General features: G+C 36.9%; 1 protein-coding gene across 4 annotated transcripts in view; it reads left to right on the top strand.

Moving 5' to 3' along the window:
• RUNX1T1 (RUNX1 partner transcriptional co-repressor 1) overlaps positions 1-21205 on the top strand; it is a 134694-nt gene that overhangs the window by 17556 nt on the left and 95933 nt on the right. For 3 of the 4 annotated variants that reach the window (XR_013178338.1, XM_077167183.1, XM_077167195.1), the window contains exon 2: positions 8747-8919. The exons of the other annotated variant lie outside the window; for it this stretch is intronic. Coding sequence is in view for 2 of the 3 variants with exons in the window: in XM_077167183.1 (XP_077023298.1) it covers positions 8832-8919 (88 nt within the window). In the remaining variant the exon portion in view is untranslated. The remainder of the gene's footprint in view (positions 1-8746; positions 8920-21205) is intronic. 4 annotated transcript variants of the gene reach the window in all.

Raw genomic sequence — 21205 nt, 5'->3', positions numbered from 1 at the left:
GGGGCTGAGCACTCCTGGGGGGCTGTAGAGTTATTTTAGGGCGTTGTAAATCCAGATGTGCCCCAAGCATTGCTGTAGATCAAATATTTTTTCACGGGATGACTTTTTTTTTTTTAATTTACTTAAAGGAACACAAATGCATTATAAATATTACTGAATTAACAGGAGCTTAACTTTATATATTTATAATCAGCAGGTAATAAACTAAATAGAATCATGAGAGACCACAATTTTTTATTTTAAAATGTAGTCCCCATATTCCTTTTATATATTAAAGGAGAAAAGTAAAGGTGTTCCTTTTATATGTTAAAGAGGACTATTAAATCCTTATTATAAAATTGCTCACTGTTATCCCTTCTTTTCCCCCTCCATCCCCTCTTCTCATTTAAGATATTTAAGTTATTGAAAAATGCATCATCCTCATCAGCAACAACAAAAACCAAAATCTACCTGTCTGAGGGTTTTTATGGTATGGTTCATCAGATACTGTTATTTCAAGGTCTTTCAACTTGTTTTGTCTAGTATCATTTACTTTGAAAAACATGCTGGTGATGTTTTTTACTGTTTTCAGCTAAGTTTGAAGCTTGTGGTTTTGTTATAAAATCTATCAAAAATGAATTGTTAAAGATTTTTGCCATCTCTTGTCGATTGTACTTGATAAAAATTAATCATAGGCAGTCCACAAAATTCACCATAAAAATCAATCTAATTTTTTAAACGAATGAGACAGATTCATATGTGCTGATCTCTGGAATCATCCCCTAGATATATTGTCAAATGAAAAAAAAGCAAGATAACAGAACATAACGTATGGTATGCTACATTTGTACCAAAAAATGCGTAAAATTCTACTTGTGGAAAGAGGTACAGGAATCTGGCAATAGTAGTTGCTTTGGAGGGAGAAAGGTTGGTCTTGGCATTGGATGGTAAGACGGAGACTTTCTATGCTATGTCCTTTGGTACTCTTGAGTCTTTTTAAAAACATCTTGTACCTGGGTCTCCTATTGTAAAATTATAGCCTGCAGAGTCAGCCCGGGATAGCCTGGTTCTTTTCAGCTGCCTGGCCAGATTCTGGGACTTTGCTCTTCTCGGGAAAGGCGATGCTGCTCTCTTGTCTGCCAGAAGGCAGTTGAATGTAGTGGCTAAAAGAGACTTAACTCCCAAGCGCTGTACGACCTGTTTAATCTCCTGCTCTCTTTTCTCTACTGCAAGTAATTCTCATCTGTACTCTAATGATACAACCTCATAAGGGCGTTGTGAGGATTACATGATATGTAATACATCTGAAGCACAACCTTCAATAAATGCTTATTCTTAGCATCTGACTAGTCCATTCTTTAACTGTTGACCCCTCTTTTCTCAAAACCTGTCTTAGATCTTCTTTCTCTGGTTTTTCCTTCACACTCATCTTCATTCAGCAAAGAGTTATGGAAAGTTTGGCCCCCCTTGGCCCTCGGAGTATGGGATGTTCAAGACAGACAACTTCCTGCTTTGCAAGACCTTTCTTACCACAGTCTTTTTAAAAACCCCGTATTACATCTTGCCTTTGGGCCTGGGCTCCTAAACTGCTTCTTGGAGAAGCCAAGCCTGGGTTACTTTTTCCTCTCTTAAGTTTCTGATGAAACTTTACTCTCTGATGCCTTCCACCATCTCTTCCCCAGTGATGAAATTGATCACATCCAACCTTTTGCTATTTTTCTTGCAATTCAGACTTCACTGTTGGTTCCGTAAGTTCCTTGAAGATAGGCGTTCTAAACAATTATGACACTTTTTGACAGTTGATTGAATGTTTCTTGAAATGTCAATCCTTGAACACAAATTATTTGCTTAAAACCATCCTGAAACATTACATTTCTAAGATCAAATGAAAGTTTTGGTTTCAATAGCACAGCATTCCTTCTGTAGTCCCTTTTCACTGTGATATTTTGTTCTAGAATGTACAGTTTGTTGCCACCATATTTTAGTTTGTAAATTTCAGCAAAAACAAACCAAAAAACACATCAGCCCTAGGCAAATTGTGAAGTGGCCATGCCACTTGGACTCTCATGGGTGCTTTTCTTAACTGATAGATTTTTTTTAACCTAAAAATTCATAAATGGGCTTTTGTAAAGGATGAATATCCCAGAAGTTGTAAGCAAAATGTTGTGTGTATGGGCATTTATGAGGTGGGACTGCCCTTTTGATCAAGGACCCAAAGAAGATTAAAGACCATTTTAGTCACTTTCAGCTTTCATTCTGCCCCTTACCCCCAGGCTATCCCTTAGTTGTCAGGGGCTCTTTCCACTCCTTTGTCTGTATCCGTTGTTGGGGCAGATCTCCTGGTATTTCTTCCCCTGGCATTTCTTCTCCAGCTTCCCTCCTCCACTTTATCCCCCAGTCCTGCCTTGTCTTTTCCCTGACATTGTGTGGGATTCTATCTGCTTTGCTGTCTGATGAACCCACCTTAAAACTAGAGACACCGAACAGTGTCACAGCATGACGTCTCACCCCCAGGACGTGGAAGTGGGTGATGAGTCTCACTGTTTTCCCTTCCAGGTGACATTTCCATTTGAAGAGTCAATTTCAGAGGAGCAACCTCCAGTTCCTTAATACAAATGACTGAACAATATCAGACAGCAGATCTGTGTGGGGAGGAGGCATCTTGGAGACTTTTATGGATTGAGGTTCACATAGTGTCTTATTTAATGCTCTCCTGGGATTGAGCTCATTTTGTAAATCAGCCAGACGGTAACTAGTTTACCTGAGGCCACCTAGTAAGAGCTGCGGTGCAAGGTCTAGAGTTCTTAATCTAAGGCTTCTCTATTCCAGGGCTCACGTCCCTTTCCTAGAAGTCTTCAAATCCTACCACCTAAGAATTTTCCCCATGAACAGGGCCAGCCACACAGAATGTGGGTGGGAATTATGCCAAAATAACAATGGAAAATTATTAAGAGCTCTCGGTGTACTTAGAAAAGTACAAAAATATTACAGTTTTGCAAGCATTTCTGCCAGAGAGGGAGAGAAAGAGAGGGAAAGAGAGAAAAGAGGGGGAGTGAGGTATCAGCTGGTAAAGGAGCAACAGCAGCCAGACTGTATCTGTGACCATGTTTGCAGCTGGACGGTTGTAGTAGCTTGTTGAGATGTGCGACCATCAGCCACGAATGCAGATCCTTTCAAAGTCCCATTTTTCTTTCATGTGAAAGTTGCCAGCATGGAACAGATGCCTTTATTTTGAAGAAGCCAATCTTTGAAAATAATTGGTTCTCTCTTCTCTTATCCCCTAGAGATGGTCTTTTCCAGATGAAATTGGATGAAGATAAAATTTAAATTACAAAACCTTGTTTGGGGTAATTTTTTTTTCTTTGTTACTTAAAAAATATCTCTTGACCTGCAACTTAATTTTACATATTTTGCTTTTGTTGATTGGTCATAGATACTTTATTTTATTTTTTTAAATTACTTAACAGTAGAGTATCCCTTAATAGTACTCATAATAGTGCAGACAGGAAAAGATTTTGAATTGTATTTGATCATTTTTACTCAGAGGCCTTTGCTTTTATTTAATGCTTTACACCATAATATCAAAATAGGCACTACCTTCTATCTACAATTAAATGATAAGAACTATAAAACAACTCATGCACCAGGACCACAAAGATAGATATTTTAGAAGTATTATGTCTTATCATTCTAGTAAATTAGATATTATTACTCTACTTTAGAGATAGAGATCTGAAGCTTATAGAAGTTAAGTGACTTGTCCAAGGTCAAATAGCTGATATATTTAGGAGCTGAGATTCAAGTCCAGCCAGAAAGCCCATGCAGTGAGCTTTTAAATGCTGAGGGTTGGTAGGCTTCAGTTATTTTCTTTTTGAAAGTTAAATTCTATCTATAACAGAGAAAATGTTTAAGAGCTTTCTACCATTTTAAATGGGCTGGTTTGATAACTCGTTGGCTATAATGCATTGTTGATTTGAATAGAGATACCTAATAGATTGATCACCTGCCTTCTGATTAGTTTATTCTTTAAGAATAATATGTATAGGATTTAAAAATTATGCCTTATCACAATAATAAGGGAAAGCAATGTGAAGAAAGATCAGTTAGCATTCAATGACCATTTGCCCATTTGTTACCCAGCGAGTTTTGAGCAAACACTTCTGTGTGCCTGACCCAGTGTGCTGGGCACTGAGTCCAAGTGTTGATGAATAAAGGTGGACCCTGTCCTCGTGGCCCCTGCAGTAGGAATGGGTGTAGTGTGTCATGCTTGAGTTTGAAGGCATAAGGAGAAGGCGGCGGGATAGCTTTCCTACATGAAATGACGACCTCAGTTGGGTGTCTGTGCACAGAAATGGCTAGCATGCATTTCTGCCTCATGAGTTGTAGACTTGTGGTTCTCAGTTGTGTTTTCCTAATGCTCAGTGTGGGTGCAGCAACCGGCCTGACAGTCCTGCGTGCTCTGGCCTGGCTCCCATCCTAGTGTAAGAGTGGTACAGTGTTGGGGCAGTGGCTCAGATGAATAGCGTTTGATTGGGAAAAGGTTACCACCGAGACTTGATATAGACCGTTGGTGCTGTTACAATTTAAAGAAGGGAAAAGATCATTGGCTCCAGGAATGGTCAGGGAAAAAGGTGTGTGAAGACCATAGCTATTGAAGTGGGCTTTTGTGGCATTAGGTGATATTCATTTGTTTTCTTTCTTTTTCTTTGGGCTGCTACTGTGTGCCAAGTACAGTTCTAAGTACAGAAGATAGAGTGACAGGTAACTCGCTGTTACCTGTCACTTCTGGTTAGAAGATCCTGTTCTCAGAGCTTACTGTTAAGGAGTGGGGTTGCGAGTTAAATAAACGGGTTAGCAGGTAAGATTGTTCCACGTGGTGGTAGATGCAGTGAAGACAGTGAAAAACTAGTGGCCCAACCTCTCACCCTCAACATTATTTCTGATGGTTGGGAAAATCATCTTTGAACTGAAACCTGGCTGTTGAGAAGGAATTGGCCGAGCAACAATCTGTAGGAAGAGCCTTGAGGTGGATGAACAAAACCATAGAAATAAGATAAAGTGTTCCACGGGGTAGCTTTTCCATGGAGAGTTATGCCCTGTTTAGGGCATGGTCGGAGCTGAGGCTGAAAGAGAGGTAGTTTAGAGTCAAATTATGGGGGGGGGGGGGTCTTGACTATCAGCATGGGGCAAGAATCAGGACCGTGGGTGTTGGAGGACAGGTACCTAGAAAAGGGAAGGAGAGTCTGGACGAGTGTGTGTCACGGAAGCCTAAGGAAGCCTATGGAAGCCTATGTGACCAGGACATTGAAGTTCGATTTGTATGACCTGTGACAAGGGTCCTTGCCATCCACAACGTCCTGATCACTTCCTGTTGGCAGTTGGGTGTGGTCCTGAACTGGGCGCACATGGGTCTCTGTTGACTGATACTTCAAATTGGGGGGATCCAGAAGAGTGGTCCTGCAGATGAGCTAATTGGGACTTTGACAAAGGTAAACCTCCAGCCCAGTGCCAGGGAGCATACTTATCAAGTCTGATATGATAGTTTCCTTTCATGGTAATTCCCCTTAGAACTAAGAGCTAATTTTATTTCTGTTAATGAAAAGGAACATTTATATGCTATAAAATGTTTTTATTAAGGGAGAGAAAAGTTAAAATTAAGGTTTGATTCAATCCAGGTTGATAGAGAAAAAGACGTGTGTTAAAGGCCTATTTTTAAGTATCTGTATATTATGTACTAAAGGCAAAGTGGACTCAAATGGTGGTACAATTCACCAGAGAAGTGTGTTTAGGCAGTGAAGGGATTCCTGGCAGTGATTGAGAAATGCAGTAATGGGGCAGTACACTGGATCTCTTTTGAGCTTGATTCTGATGTGTGTAGTCTTTACATCCTATTAAATTTTTGAAAGATAAACAGATACAAGAATGATTTGCCAAGGCCAGCAACTCTTCCTTTTAAAACCTTGGCTCAGTGTACACATTGAAGGGATGGAGGAGTAAGATAAAAGCATTATAAATATGAGGTTAACTGAATTCAAATAGAAGGTTCTCTCAAGTTATTGCATTCCTTAGAAAATAAATACATTGCACATATGGTTAAGATTGATCAAAAAAGTATTCTGTAAGCCAGTGATTACATTCCCATCTGTGATTAAGGTTTTCTGTCTGTATCTGGTTTTCACATTATATTTCTGTAACAAGAATCCTTTATATAGCAGAGTTCACTTTCTGTATTTTCTGTTAGCTGCAGCTTGAACTACTGCACGGATCGCAGATTTACACATGTGGTTTTCATTATTTCATACCATTGAGAAAAAGTAATATTTGTTTGGGAATGTATGTTTTCCACGATTTCCATGGTAATACAACATGTTGAGCTTTTTAAATAACACTCTCGTAGAACTACAAATTGAGGCATTCTGCTTTTGGTGAAGTTTGGCTTTTGAACTGTTCTGAATGTATGATCCCTTCATAAGGTTTTATAAATTTGAGAACTGAGAACCTGAACCAGGCAATTGTCAAAGATAAAGAAATTTTACTATCACATGCACATGATACTGATTTTGGTATAAAATAAATAACGTGAGTATCTGAACATATTTTGTAGTGCATGTTAGCATTACTCATTTATTATTTCATATTGAAAGGCCATTTAATATGGTAGCTGTATGAAACATAAACATTATACTCCAAAGTCATTATTTTGAAAAATCCAAAGAAAATAAGCTTTTTTTTTTTGAGTTATCCTATTGATTGTGAGATAATGTTTTGTATGTGAACTATTTAAGTGGCGGAAATTCTCATGGGTAATTTAGGTATATTAGAAACAATACATTGTGTATTGTTTGAATGTGTATTTATATGCTTTGTTAAAACTTAAGAATTTGTAAATGTGTACTTTAAAATATTTTGGGGCACTGTTTTCAAGCCTTCTTTACTTCGTTCACTTCAGGATACTCTAATGAAAATACAAGTTCTACAAAGTGAAACAATATATTCTATATTGAGTGATGGTTTATAAATGAGAAACTTCTCTCTTAATGGAAGTTTGTCCACATAGTAATTTTATGTGCCTCAAAAACTGGGATTCATTTTCCCATTTTTGTTAATAAACCTAGACATTAGTCTGGTATTCAGCAGTCACGAGAGGGAAGGAATAGGCTTAGATTCTAGGGGACTTGTGTATGCTTTGCCTGCTTCATTTGTTCAATGGAGATTATTAATTATGGTTTCTACAGAGACATAGGCTCTGTATTAGGCTGGTGTCTTTTGTTGATGGCTGCTGAAGCACAAAGTATTTTCTTATATCATGATCGAATCTAAGAAAAGTATTTTTTAGTTTCTTTTTCCCAATAATATTTATTTGTCCTTTTTAAATAAAATCTTTTCCTCAGTATAGAAAAATTGGAAATAACAGAATTACATGGAAAAGAAATTACCCATGTCTCCAGCTTCCAGAAATAATCATGTTTAACGTCTAGATGTATTTACTTCCAAGCTCTATCCGTATCCCCACAACTATTTGTACATGTTGTATATGTGTGTATGTATCTATATAACTTGGTCATTTTACTGGAATTTTTTTTTGCTTTGTCATTTGTTAATAAAATTGTTAGATTTCTTAGTAAACTAAATGTTTGCAAGTTCCAGCTGATTGTCTTTAATGATCTTTGCTGAGCTCCAAGGCAATTTCTAAGTAATACATAGTACTGTATTTTTCTTAATCATTACTAATTCAATTTTTACCTTAAAGAACAATACGAAACAGCTCATTGCACCATAGCAGAGTCATATGGCATATAAAGGGCATTGCTTTTTTTTCTTTATTGATAGAATCTGCTTGTTGTATATATACTAGAGTATGTTCATCACTTTTTTAATTCCTAGGGAGTAACTTGGACTCTTAAAAAATAATAGCATCAGCCTTATTAATATTTTTTCTTTGTAAATCTTTATTCCCTTACATTTATTGAATTCCTACTTTATGTGCATATGATTGTGCCAGACTCTTTTATAGCTCACAGATTATGAAAATAGTGATACTTTTTCTATTTGCAGTAGTAATAAGTGAGTAATAGACATAAATGTTTGTGAATGATGAATGAATTCTAAACCTGCCATATCTAGCAGGAAAAATGAGAAAATTTGGATTGCTTTAGAGGGAAAAAACGAAGTGGTAGAAGTTTGATTTGGCAAAATTATTACCGATAATCATTACAAATATTTTTTAAACAGTTGTTTATATAAAGATGATTCTTGAGTACTGTTAACCAAGTGCAATAATTAAATTTCAGAACAGTGAAACCATATGGATTCCTCTTTGTATTTAAACAGGATTTAAATTGTATGTAATATTCCATAAAATAAAATAAAACATTGATGTTTCAAAGCATTTTCTAAAGAAGCCACAGTATCTGACAGATTATTTGATGTTTTTATTGAAACGGGTAAAATATAACACATTCTCTTAAGGTGTTGCTGTGTATCAGTTTTTAAACCAATTTGAGGAAAGAGGAGTTGTCAGGTTCAGAGTGTATCTAGCTCTGAGTCAGATGATCAGAGAATTTAGGGTGCTTTAGAATATGTCATTATAGGAACTGAGAAAATGGGGATTGTTTTGAAATCTTCTGAAAATTTAGAAGGGCTTGTATCTATTTCTGAAAACAAATAGAACAAAACTGGCCTAGTATTTTCATGGTAAATAGATGAGTGTGATACTTCAGACTGGTTGTGATATGTGCATTTTTTTTCCCTTTGTTGTTGTCAATAGAAAAGATTGATCTCTGGGCTGGTGAACATAATATCTGTCCCAGTCAGAAAAGGAGAGAGGAAATTAGCAGAGCGGTTGGTGGAGAATGATATCTGTCAAAAGAAACACTTGGAGAGCACTGAGTTTAGTAATAGGTGACTGCCGGAAAAAAGGGAACTTTGAATATTGTCAAGGTAAGGAACAGACAAATATTTTGATTTTGCAATTTACCTACATATCAGAAAATTGATCTATTATTTTTTTCCCAATAAATTATAACTGTGAAGATTTTTTTCTCTTTTCCTCATTTCTTCTAGTGTCTGTTGATGTAGAGTTTGTGTTGTATGTTTTAAAAACTTGTCTTTGAAATTTTGGGGTGTGGGTTGGGTGGGCATCAGGTAGGTGGTGGGAACTGTTGATTGATAGTTTTGGGTCTGAAGATAGTAAATGATCAAGTACCAATTTTTTTCACCCTTTTCCTGTGGCAGTGCTTCTTGCCATGTTTCATAATACATCTGTTATAAGCTCAGCGATACTTGGAGTTAAAGAGTAAAAGCTATGCCATGATTTCTGTGTTTATTGTAACTAGGAGATGGTGTTTTGTGAAACAGTTTGTTGACTAAACAGGGGGAAAAAATGCTTTTCAATTTATTATTTCTTCTAATTGATTGGGATTTAAAAAAAACTTTTAAGTGACTGTTATTTCCTAAGCCGAATTCATGCCTATGGATGCATTAAAAAAAAAAGAGAGAGAAAATGACATCTACGTTTAGGGAAGCAGCAAATATAAACTAAGTGTATTGCCATTTGGCAAGAGAATTCTTAAAGCCTGCAACATTTAAAAATGAAGGGGAGCCCAGGATTATGGTTGCAGGGAGGTAATGCCTCCTGTAGCCAGCTATGTTTCAGGTTTAGTGAATCGCACAGATGAATAAGGATAAACTGCTAAGAAAAAATTGAGAATCAACACAAATGTTGTCTGGTGCTGCTTGGCACTCTAGTGGCTGGGAAGGATTTGAAGTTCTGTGACTGACTTGACTACCTATGTGGAAAGAGAGGGGTGGCAAAATATTTACTATCTGTGGCCACTGTTCTGGAAGCATTACTGCTGGAGTCTGCTGCTCTATCTCTACTTCTGTGATTTCAGCAGATATTTATTGGCTTGTTCTTAAAGTTCCCTGGAAGGTGTTGGAAAATGAGAATTTTTTTTTTTATTGAAAGACTGGAAAAAAATGAAGTAATTCACTATGTATTTATGGACTCCTTTAAGATAGCCTTAATCATGATTCGTTTCTTTGTATTTTCCTTCCTTTCACATCCCTTCTTCATGTTAAAGTTGTTCTTCTGCTGTAATTAGTAAGAGACATCAGTTCAAGAGAAAAGGCAGAGTTCAGCCTATTAAGTAAGAAGCATCTCCCACCTCTGCTTCTACCGTACTACTTACTAAGAAATGGTTTGCAAATCTTGGTTGCTTAGATTTTAAAGTCCTACAGAGAGAAAGATAGGTGTCAATTGCTTATCTTAGGAGAACAAACTACTATGACCGCCAGACCCTGCTTAAAATTGCTTTTTTTACCATCTTCAATTAGAAGAAAGTGCCTGTTTTCTAAGAGTATATATGTTTTTGCTTTCTGCCTTATGTACTCGTATTGGTTGTTTTTAGTAATATGATAAAATGTCTAAGGGCAGATTAAAAACAGAAAAGCATATTGGATTTAAAAACTTGCCTTCCATATATATTGTACATTGAAACATCATCCTTATCCACCCCTGTCCCATTATAATCATCTTCTCTTCTAGTCGATTGGTATATGTCTGCGGTTTGCTGGCAGTGAATCATTGCAGCATGAAAGATCCATAGTGAAAGCAAAAATGCGAAAGGACACACATCTTAATACAGTTTAATGTTGGTGTTATAATAAGCACATGCTGAATTTCCAGCATCACGAATCACAGGTCTCATTTTAAGTTTCTTATCTTTCTCTATTCATGTAAGTATGTGTGTGTGTGTGTGTAAAATGGTGTGTGTATATCATTTTTTTATACCATGCATACACATATTTGTGTTGGTCTATTTTATAACTGCTGGGCTTTCTTTATTTTTATCTGGCACTGAAAAATTTATTCCTAGTGTTTTTTTTTCATTTTTGTAATGGCCAGACGAACAATGGATGTAAAAAATATGAGGCTCATACTCGAGTTAGTCCAAGAAGTAGAGAAGAACAGAAATCACATACTTTAAGTTTGCAAACACCTGGAATCCATTGGATTCTTGTAGTGTGACTGCAGGAAAAGCAAAGTACGTGAATAGTTGAGCCTGTAAGTGAGAATGGCCTGAGGTGGCGCCAGAGAGTCTGGTCTGTTTGGTGAGTTTGAAACAGAGGGAAGACACCAGGGAACAGGCCTGTCTGCCCTGGGGCAGTGGTGAGGCAAGAAATAATGCCCATTGGCGGGGGTGGAAGCTGGTCAAGCCAAAATGCTGGTATGTCTATCTACCCCAGTGCTTTAAAAGCACACCTCAAATGTTCACAGTGCTTGGTCTTCTAGAATGCAGACTGGGGAAGGGGACTCTGCTCCTGTATGTAAAGACTGGACAGATTTGGGGCAGCCAGGAGTGGTGTCCGGCCTGAGGAGCTTGCTTTTATAAGCCCGTAATGAAAATACTAAGAAAGGGTCCAGTATTTGGCATATTAAAAAGTAATAATAATAAAAAAATTGAGTGGCTGTGGAGAAGATGCTAGGGAAATTAGTGTGGGAGGAAAGAATGATAGAGAAAGCTTGCCCTCTGAGCCTTTTGTTGTGACATGGTATGTATTTATGTCTATGCATACCATGGAATGGGATATTTATGTAGTGCTAATTTATTTTTCTGTACAGGTTAGTAAAAGCCACATTTGTATTTTTTTTTTAAAGGATGGCTTTTTAAATGTTAATTTAGGTGGTGCCATGTACCTTCAAATATTACTGTCCTAACAGGAAAAGGGGAAAGTTATTTTCCTAAGTGAAGTTGCTGTTTGTTTGAGAGTCTGCATTATTTTTAGTTTTTCTTGGTCATATTTGAGGGGTCTGATAGCATTAATGGGCTTTACCCCACATGAAGCTCTGAACTTATTGTAGCACTGCACACTGATCCCAGGTCAGTGTGATGCATGAAATCAATTTATTTGAATCTCTTAGCCTCTATAGGAATTTGGCAGCATGCCAGTTGTTTTCATTTAATGTTCTTTGTGTTGAACACAGACAAGCAGGCATGCTTTTGTATTTCTCTCTCTTTGGGTCTCTGTCTCTTTCAGCCAGTATTTTACTCTATGGATTTTGAGATGAAGGAAGAATATATTGCATATATGATTCTAATCATTGCTTGATATGTGTATACTTACAAATGCATCACTTTCTTTTAAGGGATAGTATTTATATTTTAGTGATTTTTTTTGTACATAAGAAATACTTAGTTTTGTTTAAAGAAGATTTTTGATGAAATATAGTAAAATAAATTATGGTGGTGTTGCTTATATCAGTGATATCATCAATAATCTTGTATCAATTACACCACACATTTAATTGGTGAACTGCATTTTCAAAATCAATTCTTTCTTTGTGGGCTTTTTAAAATGTGAAGATTCACACTTTAATCAAGAACATGTTAAAGGAAAATTAGAATTATTAGGATATATATTATTTTCTTTGAATAACCCATCTTGGCTAGGACACCAGTGTTTTCCACAAATTTATTATATTTACATTTTTATGAGTTACACCCATTAGGCTTTTTTTTTTTCTTTTTAAAATTTGGACAGTCATGCCGGAGAATAGCACAGAGATTTTTATTACCAGTAAGTTCCCTTTGAGAATGTTTTTGTGGGGAGGATTGTTTCTGGGTTGGCTTTAGGAAGAGGTGGAGAAGGAAACGAGAGAGAGTGAGAGGAGACTGTTCTGTTGATGCTCTGGGCGGTTCTTGCGGAAGTTGATATGCAGAATCATGGAGCCTCTGCTTCGGGGTCAGACTCATAGCCAGCAGCCCTGCTTCCTTGTTTAATTACCTGAAGAGCAAAACAACCAGCCTGGGAGTGTGTGAAAACCCAGTATCTCTCTCAGCCGCCTGGCGCTCTGACATCCTGCGAGGCCAGCCCTGTCTGTCCCAGCGTCAGGCTGGCTCCCACACTGGGTTCCTTTCTTTGAGGAGGTATTGTGTGGAAGAGGGTTTGGTCAGGAATTTGAGGTTCCTGCCAACGCCGTGTCCCCTTTCTGGACTATACTGACAGAGGCTGGGTTTTTTTTTTTTAAAGGGATTTAAAATTTTGGCTCTTTCATTTTACAGTTCGAGCCTTGCTATGAAACAATATATTTCTATCAGCAGCAACAGACATTAACCAGTAAAGGACTGACTACATTTACTGGGTTCTTGTTTCCCTAATTCCTGTTATACAGTGTCCTAGGAGAGTGGCTCTTTTTGGGTCAGACTCACTAGGGTAGAACTAGTACTTCTGAGGTTGTTTTTTTGAGGCAGTTTTGGAATCTCAAGCTGTCCGTGAAATCGAATAATTCCATTTTAAAACAAAGGTGCTAAAACTATAACTCTGAGTTTTCCCCTTTCCTTGGGATTTGAATATGGTCTTTGACCTTTTCTGGGGGAAGGACCACGCCCTTTGAAGGCAGGGCTGGTAAGAAAATATCTGGACAGCAATGTGTGGCCAATTTGAGGGTGGGATAGGAAGAATATTTGGAGAAATGCTTGGAGGTGGAGCCATTTGGGAGATTCTCACTCCCCTCGCCCTGACCCTTCTTTCTCCCAGTGTAACAAGATGTTATCTTACCTAGAGGAAATCCAGCAGGTTCTTTGATCCACAGCTTGGGCTGATGAAATATAAGCGCAGTGGGTGGGGGTGCAAAGGTGGTGGTTGTGGTGCTTCCTGAAAAGGGAGGGAAAAGCATGACTTCATGTGCAGTGATTTGGTTTTTCCCACTACTTCATTACGATTCTGTCATGCAGATGTAAGGGCATTTGCCCTTTAGATGCACATATGTGACTCCCATCAGTGTTAATGGGAGTTATGGGCATGCACAGCCAGCAGTAGGTACCTTTGTGTAATGCACAAGTGCAGCTTCAATGAATCGATTCTGTTCTTTGAAAAGAATAAAGGAATTGAGTTGCAGGGAAGAGTTTTGTAGGAATTATTCTAAACATGGCTTCGTGTGGTATTTGTGGAAGTGATGTCAGTTAATATTTTATGTATTTGTATGTGTATTCCAGTGAAAAGTATATAATCATTTAAACAATTGGATTAGCCTGGTGCATCTTGTGAGGAAGCTGGCATCCCCAAGATCTATTATGCAGAAGCAGAAGTAGCTCTGCCATAAGTGTTATCCATATCCTCAGGCATGGGCATGTTTATTTATGCATCAGCCTGCCGCATTTCTTTAGAGTATTTCTTTTTTCAACATCAGTAGAAATATGGAAAAAGAAAACATGTAAATATATTTTAAGCCATAGTCAACATTCCTGACTAATATTCTTCTCCACTGACAGACTCTCCATATCCCCCTCAAGCTCAACTTTTTGACAATTCTGGCCAACGGAAACTTTCTTAAATGCAAGTAACATGCGCGCCATTTGCAGCATTAAGCTTTGGCAGCAGAGAGTTATCTAATGTGAGAAAAAACTTGTCAGTGTTGCAACAGGAGTGAGATAAGGACATTTTAATCTAATAAGTAAAAAAGTCACATCTTCCAAAATTTTGAGATTTGGGTATATCTAATTAAGAATTTTAATAAGAAGTAATAAGAATCGAAGTATCCAGACAGAGTAAGGGAATTGACCTGAGTTGTATAGGTGTTAAACATTGTTCAGTGTGTTGCAGAATATATAGCATGAAATTCTCTTCTGCCTGGTTATGTTTGTGGTAGTGAGGTGGGGGCCATGTGTGATAACCATGTAAGGTCAGAGTAGAACATTAACTTAAAAGTTTACATTGGTATAAAAGCAAGTGTGCTGTGCCAGCTATTATTGAACAAATACTATTGTGCTGGTTTGGAATGAAAATTTGCAATGAAATCCATCATAACTAAAAATCATTTTTGAGTAAGTCTGAATTGTTTATCAATGTGGTAAATTATTATATGTGCATATATTTTTTAATAATTTGCAACGTGGACAGGTGTAAGTGGCGAGTTTGTTAGAATTTCTTGTGAAAAAAAGAATATGCTGAAAAAAAAATCGGGGATTTTTTTTATTGCTGTGTATTTGCTCCACCTGGTGGATTTTGTTGAAAGTGTTTTAATCTGTGTTAATGAAAAGAAAACCCTTTAGACTGTTTTCCTAACCACAGGAAGATGAATCTTTTGTTTTATTATTGTCAGTGTTTAAATAGGTTAATTCCTACCTAAGTCAAAACACTTACGTCTGTTGTCCACTTCTTTCATTGCATTTAAAATGATATATATTGTTTTTTCTGCTTCAAAATGTAATACATGCTGATTTTAGAAGATTTGGAAAATGTAGAAAAATTTTCTAAAGAAGGAAAATAGACATCATTTATAGACACGTAATGCATACTCATTTTAGAAGATTTGGAAAATATAGAAACATTTTGTAAAAAAGGAAAATAAGACATCATTTATAATCTTACCACCCAAAACCACTGCATTATTTTTAACGGTTATCTGTTATCATAAGAGGACCAGTTTGCATTTACATTTATTTAAAGATATATGAAATGTTAAATACAACACCAAAGTGTGATTATTATTATTTTTGGGAAAATGCTGCCCTTAGAATTCCCAAGCTCAAAATAAATAAATAAATAAATAAATAAATAAATAAATAAATAAATAAATAAATAAAATCAGTGTTTAGCAGGAATTTCTTTTTTACTAAGATGTCTACAGAAGGCAAAGGTAGTAGAGATTAAAAGTGTACCTCCTGCTTTCCTAGGGCTGTACTTGGTTGTGAGAGCTGTTATTCGCTGGGCTTACATAGATTGCTTTCTCTGGAAATCTTAAGGATTCAGTTGTGCTTTGATCATCTTATTGTTTTCCTTAGGTTATTCTTTTTTTCTCCTTTAGACTCTACAGCTCTGTAACAGAAGGTGAAGTTTTGAAAACAGTGTCTCCATATGCAGGGGATTTGGAGACCTTTTTATTGTCTTTAAAATTGTCATTCATAGTCCTCATTAGCATTTATTGTTGCAAGCGTACAAGCAGAAAATGTGAAATTGGTATGTCATGAATAGCCCCACAGAGCTCTAGAGCCCTCAGATTTTGCCTGCAGTGTGGTGTGGGCTGGCTTTGAGGGAAAGCTGTCCAGATGGCTGCCTGCACAGAGCAGAGCTGCAGGTTTTTGTCTCTGGTGTTGAGAGGAGGGGAAAGTTCATTGGAGCATATATCACCCTTGCATTTTAACAAAACTAACTCACCATCACTCAGGATGGGGAGGTGGTGACATTGAAACAAAGATTCTTCATATAGTGTTACAGTCCTTGTCCAAAGAATAAGGGATGGGTAGTTAGGGTGTCTTCTGCGTTATCTGAATGATTTCGGTTATTATAAAAAATATGAGGAAACTATAAATGGTAGCTTATGTGCAGATTCACATGCAAGTGTATACTTTTTCGGATTGATTGCCTTTATGGGAACATGCTTTTATTTTCAGAAGTCCAAAATTCATATGCATAGTGTTTCACCCTTATGGATTAATAAGAAAATATTTTACTTAAAAAATTCTGAATAATTTAATTCCTTGCTGGTGCCTATTTTGAGTAATCTACATATAACTATATTAATAAGTTTAAAGTTTGCATTTAAATAAAACATTCAGTCAGTACAAGGGTTAAATTTGTTACAGCATTTTAGAATTCTATTGAATATTAGGTATTGAAAAACCAAAAGTAGTTGGTGAAAATTACATATAATATATCATGATATTTTTAGGTATTTGCCATTGTCAGAAACAATTCATAATAGTTATGAATGTAGATTTTATTTCCCAGTGATGTTTTATCTTAAAATATTTCATTTTGCACAAATATACAGACCATACATATTTAAATGTACTGAGCTACATCTTTTTATTCGTAAGTATAGAACATTACCAGAGTTAAAAATCAAGTATATTGCCTAAAAAAGATGTTGGAATGATGTAACTACCATTTTATTCTGTAGACCTTGAAGATTGAAAAAAAGGAAAAGGACTGGTTTATCAGTTAAGGAAAACATCAGTATTTAAAAATTATTTTAAAATTAGAACCTTCAGATTACAAGTTTAGAATACATTAACTCACTTTAGTTGACGGAGATGCAAAAATCAAAAGCGGCCTGAGTCTTCAAGTTTGACATTAGTCATAGGTGAAGGGAAGGGGTCGTGACTTCTACCTCTGAGCCTGCCACTTGTCCTGGTAGATTAGGATTTCTCCACAGACCATACAGCGTGTTCTCCATGGAACACTGTGTTATATGTGCTTTGTCTGTTTAGTTGCAAATGAAGTGAAGCTTTTCTGCTTCTGTGATGTCTGGTATAATCACCTACTAATGCAGGCTTCCTCCATCCAGCATGTTTTCTTTTACTTGATTCCATCCTATTGCCAGCACTTAGGTTCTCTTGGCCAGCCCGAAATAACCCTTTGACCCCAGGATGTTTATACACCCTTCGGATTCTTAAGATGGCAATCATGCCTCCTATTCTTCTGTCATTTAAGCCAAGTTCTGTGTGCTAGCTGAAAGTCGAGGAGGCACAAATGCTCGCCAATCGTTTCCGTCCTTAAAGAATTACTAGAGGGAAATAGGGTGAATGTGTTTAGTTGTTTACCGCAGATATTTAGATAAAGGAGTTGAAGTGGTAGGTAACCTCTTAGCTTGTTGGAATACTTCGATAAACTTTTTAACTTAGTTTTTTCCCCTATTCCACTCATTACTTTGTGGTTGGTTGTATCTTACATTGTAGCCTAATACTTAAGCCATTTGTTTTTCTTGCGAAGGATAATTGGATTTATCATTTTAGGAGACTATCTATTATCTAAACTCTGAAGTTTATTTAATATAGTTTCAGATGTCTTTCATAGCAGAAACGAATTAATGTACATTTTTATTAGGTGTCGTATCTATTTAATTGACTGGCAAAGTGATGAGAAGTTAGGAAATCATCCAAAGGAGAGGTCCATCTCCTCCAGCCCAACAGCTCACACATTAGGTAGGTTTGCCCTGTCAGTGGGATGCCTTTAGAAAACACTAATAGCTTCCAGCTGGGTGGAAAATCAAAACCTTTGGGGTCTGACAAAACTAGCAGATTTGAATTTGAAAGCAGAGCTAATGCCTCCATTTTATTTTTTACCACTCGCCCATAAAACATTATTTTCCAATATGTCAGCCTCATTTGGTGGCCAGTGGTCTGAAATTGAAAGTGGAACAAGCAAGCGGAGAAATCTGGACATTAGTGAGTCTGCCCTTTCAAGCTGGTGTGCCACTTTGTGGAAGGGTCTCCTCTAAGAGCAGGGGGGTCTTAATGACCATTCATCAATGCTCGTTGGCTGATCATTGAGTGCCTTCTCATTCAGTTTATCAAGTCTTGCACATAAAAAAGTCAGAATAAGCCTTATTCAGCTTTGTTAAAGGGAACTAGGAGTAAAATGCTTCATTTGAACCCATTTTGCCCTTGTTTTTTCACTTTGTTAATGCAGCCCTGCTTAAATGAGTGCCTTTATTGGGTCGGTTAGAATATCTGAAACTATTAATTCTCTTGTATTGAATAGCTGGTGGCAGGCCAGAGCAGATGGGGTAGGAAAGTATTTGGTTGGGTGTATTGCTTTCAATTAGGATCAATGAGGTTTCAGCTCCTTTGAATTAACTCACTTAATACCCACTGTGTGAAGTCACAGTGTATCACAACAGCCTGCTAGAAGCGGAGAGGAAAGTTGAGAAGACCTGTGGAAAAGCTTTCACTTGTTCTCCCTTCACCAATGTAGAGAGCATTCATTAAAGGAAGATGGTTTCAGTAGATTGCTGGTCCCTATTGGTAAATCAGGTTTGAACAAGGGAAGATCTGTAGTTTTGAGCTGTTATGTTTTAGAAATAAGTGAAAAAGACCCTAGAGTAATACAATGCCATAATGCTTTTCTAATGAATGATCTGAATTCATTGTCATAAACCAATTTATGTATTTTTTTTTTTTTTAGGAACCCAGCATATTTACCATTATGGAAAGTGGTTATAAACATTCTTTTAAAAATTGCCTTAAAAATGCTCTGTGTTCTTAATTAAAAGACAAGCATTAGCTGACATGGCTCTCCTGAGGAAGTATTTAATTGGTCAGTAATGTAATCCTTGTCATTGTTTGGATAGAATTTAATTTAAAAAAAAACATGTTTCCTGATGGTGATTCAGGACATTGTTTTATACTGGAAGAAACTTGCGATGTGTTGTCTTTCTTTCTTTTCTTTTTTCATTCACCTACATAAGTGGATTCATCATGATATTGATTATCTATTTTTGTTGTCCAATTTGGATGCTAGAGCTCCTGGCTCTGTATACTCTTTCTTTTTTAAAAGGGGAAAGTTATTTCTGCATAAATAACTGTATAGAACTACGTATGCAGGGTTCCCTGTTCAGCGAGAACTGCCAAATGGGATTGCTGCTTTGCTTGCCTCAGTGGATTGAATAATAGGAGGAAACTGGTTCCTTGAGAAAATGCTGAACTAGTCTCAGATGCACACACATTCAGTTAGGCCCTTTCTGCAATCAGACTTCTAGGTGAGAATCTCCAGGGATCCAGGTTTTGTTGACGTGGATCAATTTAAAGTGGCAATTACTGTAGTCAGATAACAGCTTAAAAAGCTTTTTTACACATAGAAAAGATACATAATCACACAGCATATGGAAGTTCAATTTTCTGAGCTGTGGTTTAGGGACTTGCAATGTATCGATATTAAGACCTAGTTTTAAAACCAGGTATCATCCAGTTTTCTTAAAGTGTATTGCAGTTTTGTCATATGATTTTCTATTTTAGAAGTGATTCACCATGCATGTTGATGAAAGTTGGGTTTCCCACTGTGAAAATGTTTTCTTTCTAATCTAGGTATAGTATTAAGAAAAAAAAATCTGCAGTATGTAGCATTAAGTGGCTTTTTTTAAAATGCTCTTTTTAAAAGTGGAAATCTGCAGATGTAGGATGCTGGATTCCATAAAGTCCCTTATAGCAGAACTTAACTGATTATCATACTCTTCCCTGCTGCAAAGCTTTGTCATAAGAATGTTTGAGCTTGTTGCTTAACAGTACTGAAATCCATTACACAGAACCTCATTACAAGTGACATCTAACTAAGATGAACAAAAAGATTGGCTTCATAAATAGGGCACAGTATACTATTAGTGACAGAAGAGAGTCATCATTATGAATTGTAGTCTTTTTTTGCAAGTTGTCTCTGACAATGATGGATTTTTGAGGGGTTCACTAGATGAAGCAGCGCTTCTTCGGTACAGTATTTAGGGACTGTAGAAGTTCTTATTGCTGGACTCTGTTTAGCAAAGATGATTTATTTTTAGTTAGTGCAGGATTTGTCTGTGCATGTGGGTGTGCCTGGAAACAGGTTGTATGCACTCGTGGGGGAGAGATGTAGGAAAAGTGAGTAGGTAGAAGTCAATCACTGCTTCTGTTTTCAGATAGATTTTTTTTTTTATCATTTCTTTGAGGCAGCAAGTAGGGGAAAAAAATCAATCTGACAAGGGCTAAAAGCAAACAGATAAGTGTAGACTAAGCAAAGGACATGTTGGAGATTGTAAAGGGATAGCAAGAGTTAAAGGGGTTGCTCCTGCCTGTCATTCAGGGAGCTTGCAGGCTGGTCAGAGGCTCCTGAGTGGAATTGTTTCTGTGTTTATAGTGGATTGAGCCTACCTTGGAAAGGTAAAGCCTGGGGATCTTTCTCATCATGTGTCCTGTTGTAAAAACAAACAAACACAAACCCAGGAAAGATTTGCAAGTGTTAAATGAGGAAGAGTTTTAGAAGAGAACAGTTTTTCCTTCTGCCTGGCATTTTTGTGTGTTTAGAAAAGGCATGCAAGGCAGGCAGGCATATGTTTCTCCTATGAGGCAAGGATGTTTTACAAAGGACTAAAGAGGGACTGCTGAGAGGAAAATAGCCAGCTTTAGATAAAGCACTATAACAAAGGCATGTAGTTTTATATATCATGGTGTCCATTAAAGCTTAATAGGGAAGAGTCCATTGAACCTGGTTGGGTATGTGTTATTCATGGGAAGGATAAACATTTAAGGGCTTGCAAAAAAAAAAATCAAAAATCAGGAGGACATGATTGTTCAGCTTTTGAAAAGGCTTTGCAGTGAAGATTTTGTTTTCATCTCCCATGGATCTCTATGCAAGGTATAGGAGAGTAAGCTGAAAATGTTTGGAGCATATCAACACAGGAATCCCAGGAGGTTAAAAGCACTCTAGTAAAATAAAAGTGGTCTGCTTCGGCTTCTAAGACGTATTCTGTTTT

The sequence above is a fragment of the Tamandua tetradactyla genome, chromosome 6, assembly GCF_023851605.1.
Source record: "Tamandua tetradactyla isolate mTamTet1 chromosome 6, mTamTet1.pri, whole genome shotgun sequence".
Classification (NCBI taxonomy): domain Eukaryota; kingdom Metazoa; phylum Chordata; class Mammalia; order Pilosa; family Myrmecophagidae; genus Tamandua; species Tamandua tetradactyla.
This window is presented reverse-complemented; position numbering and strand designations above follow the sequence as displayed.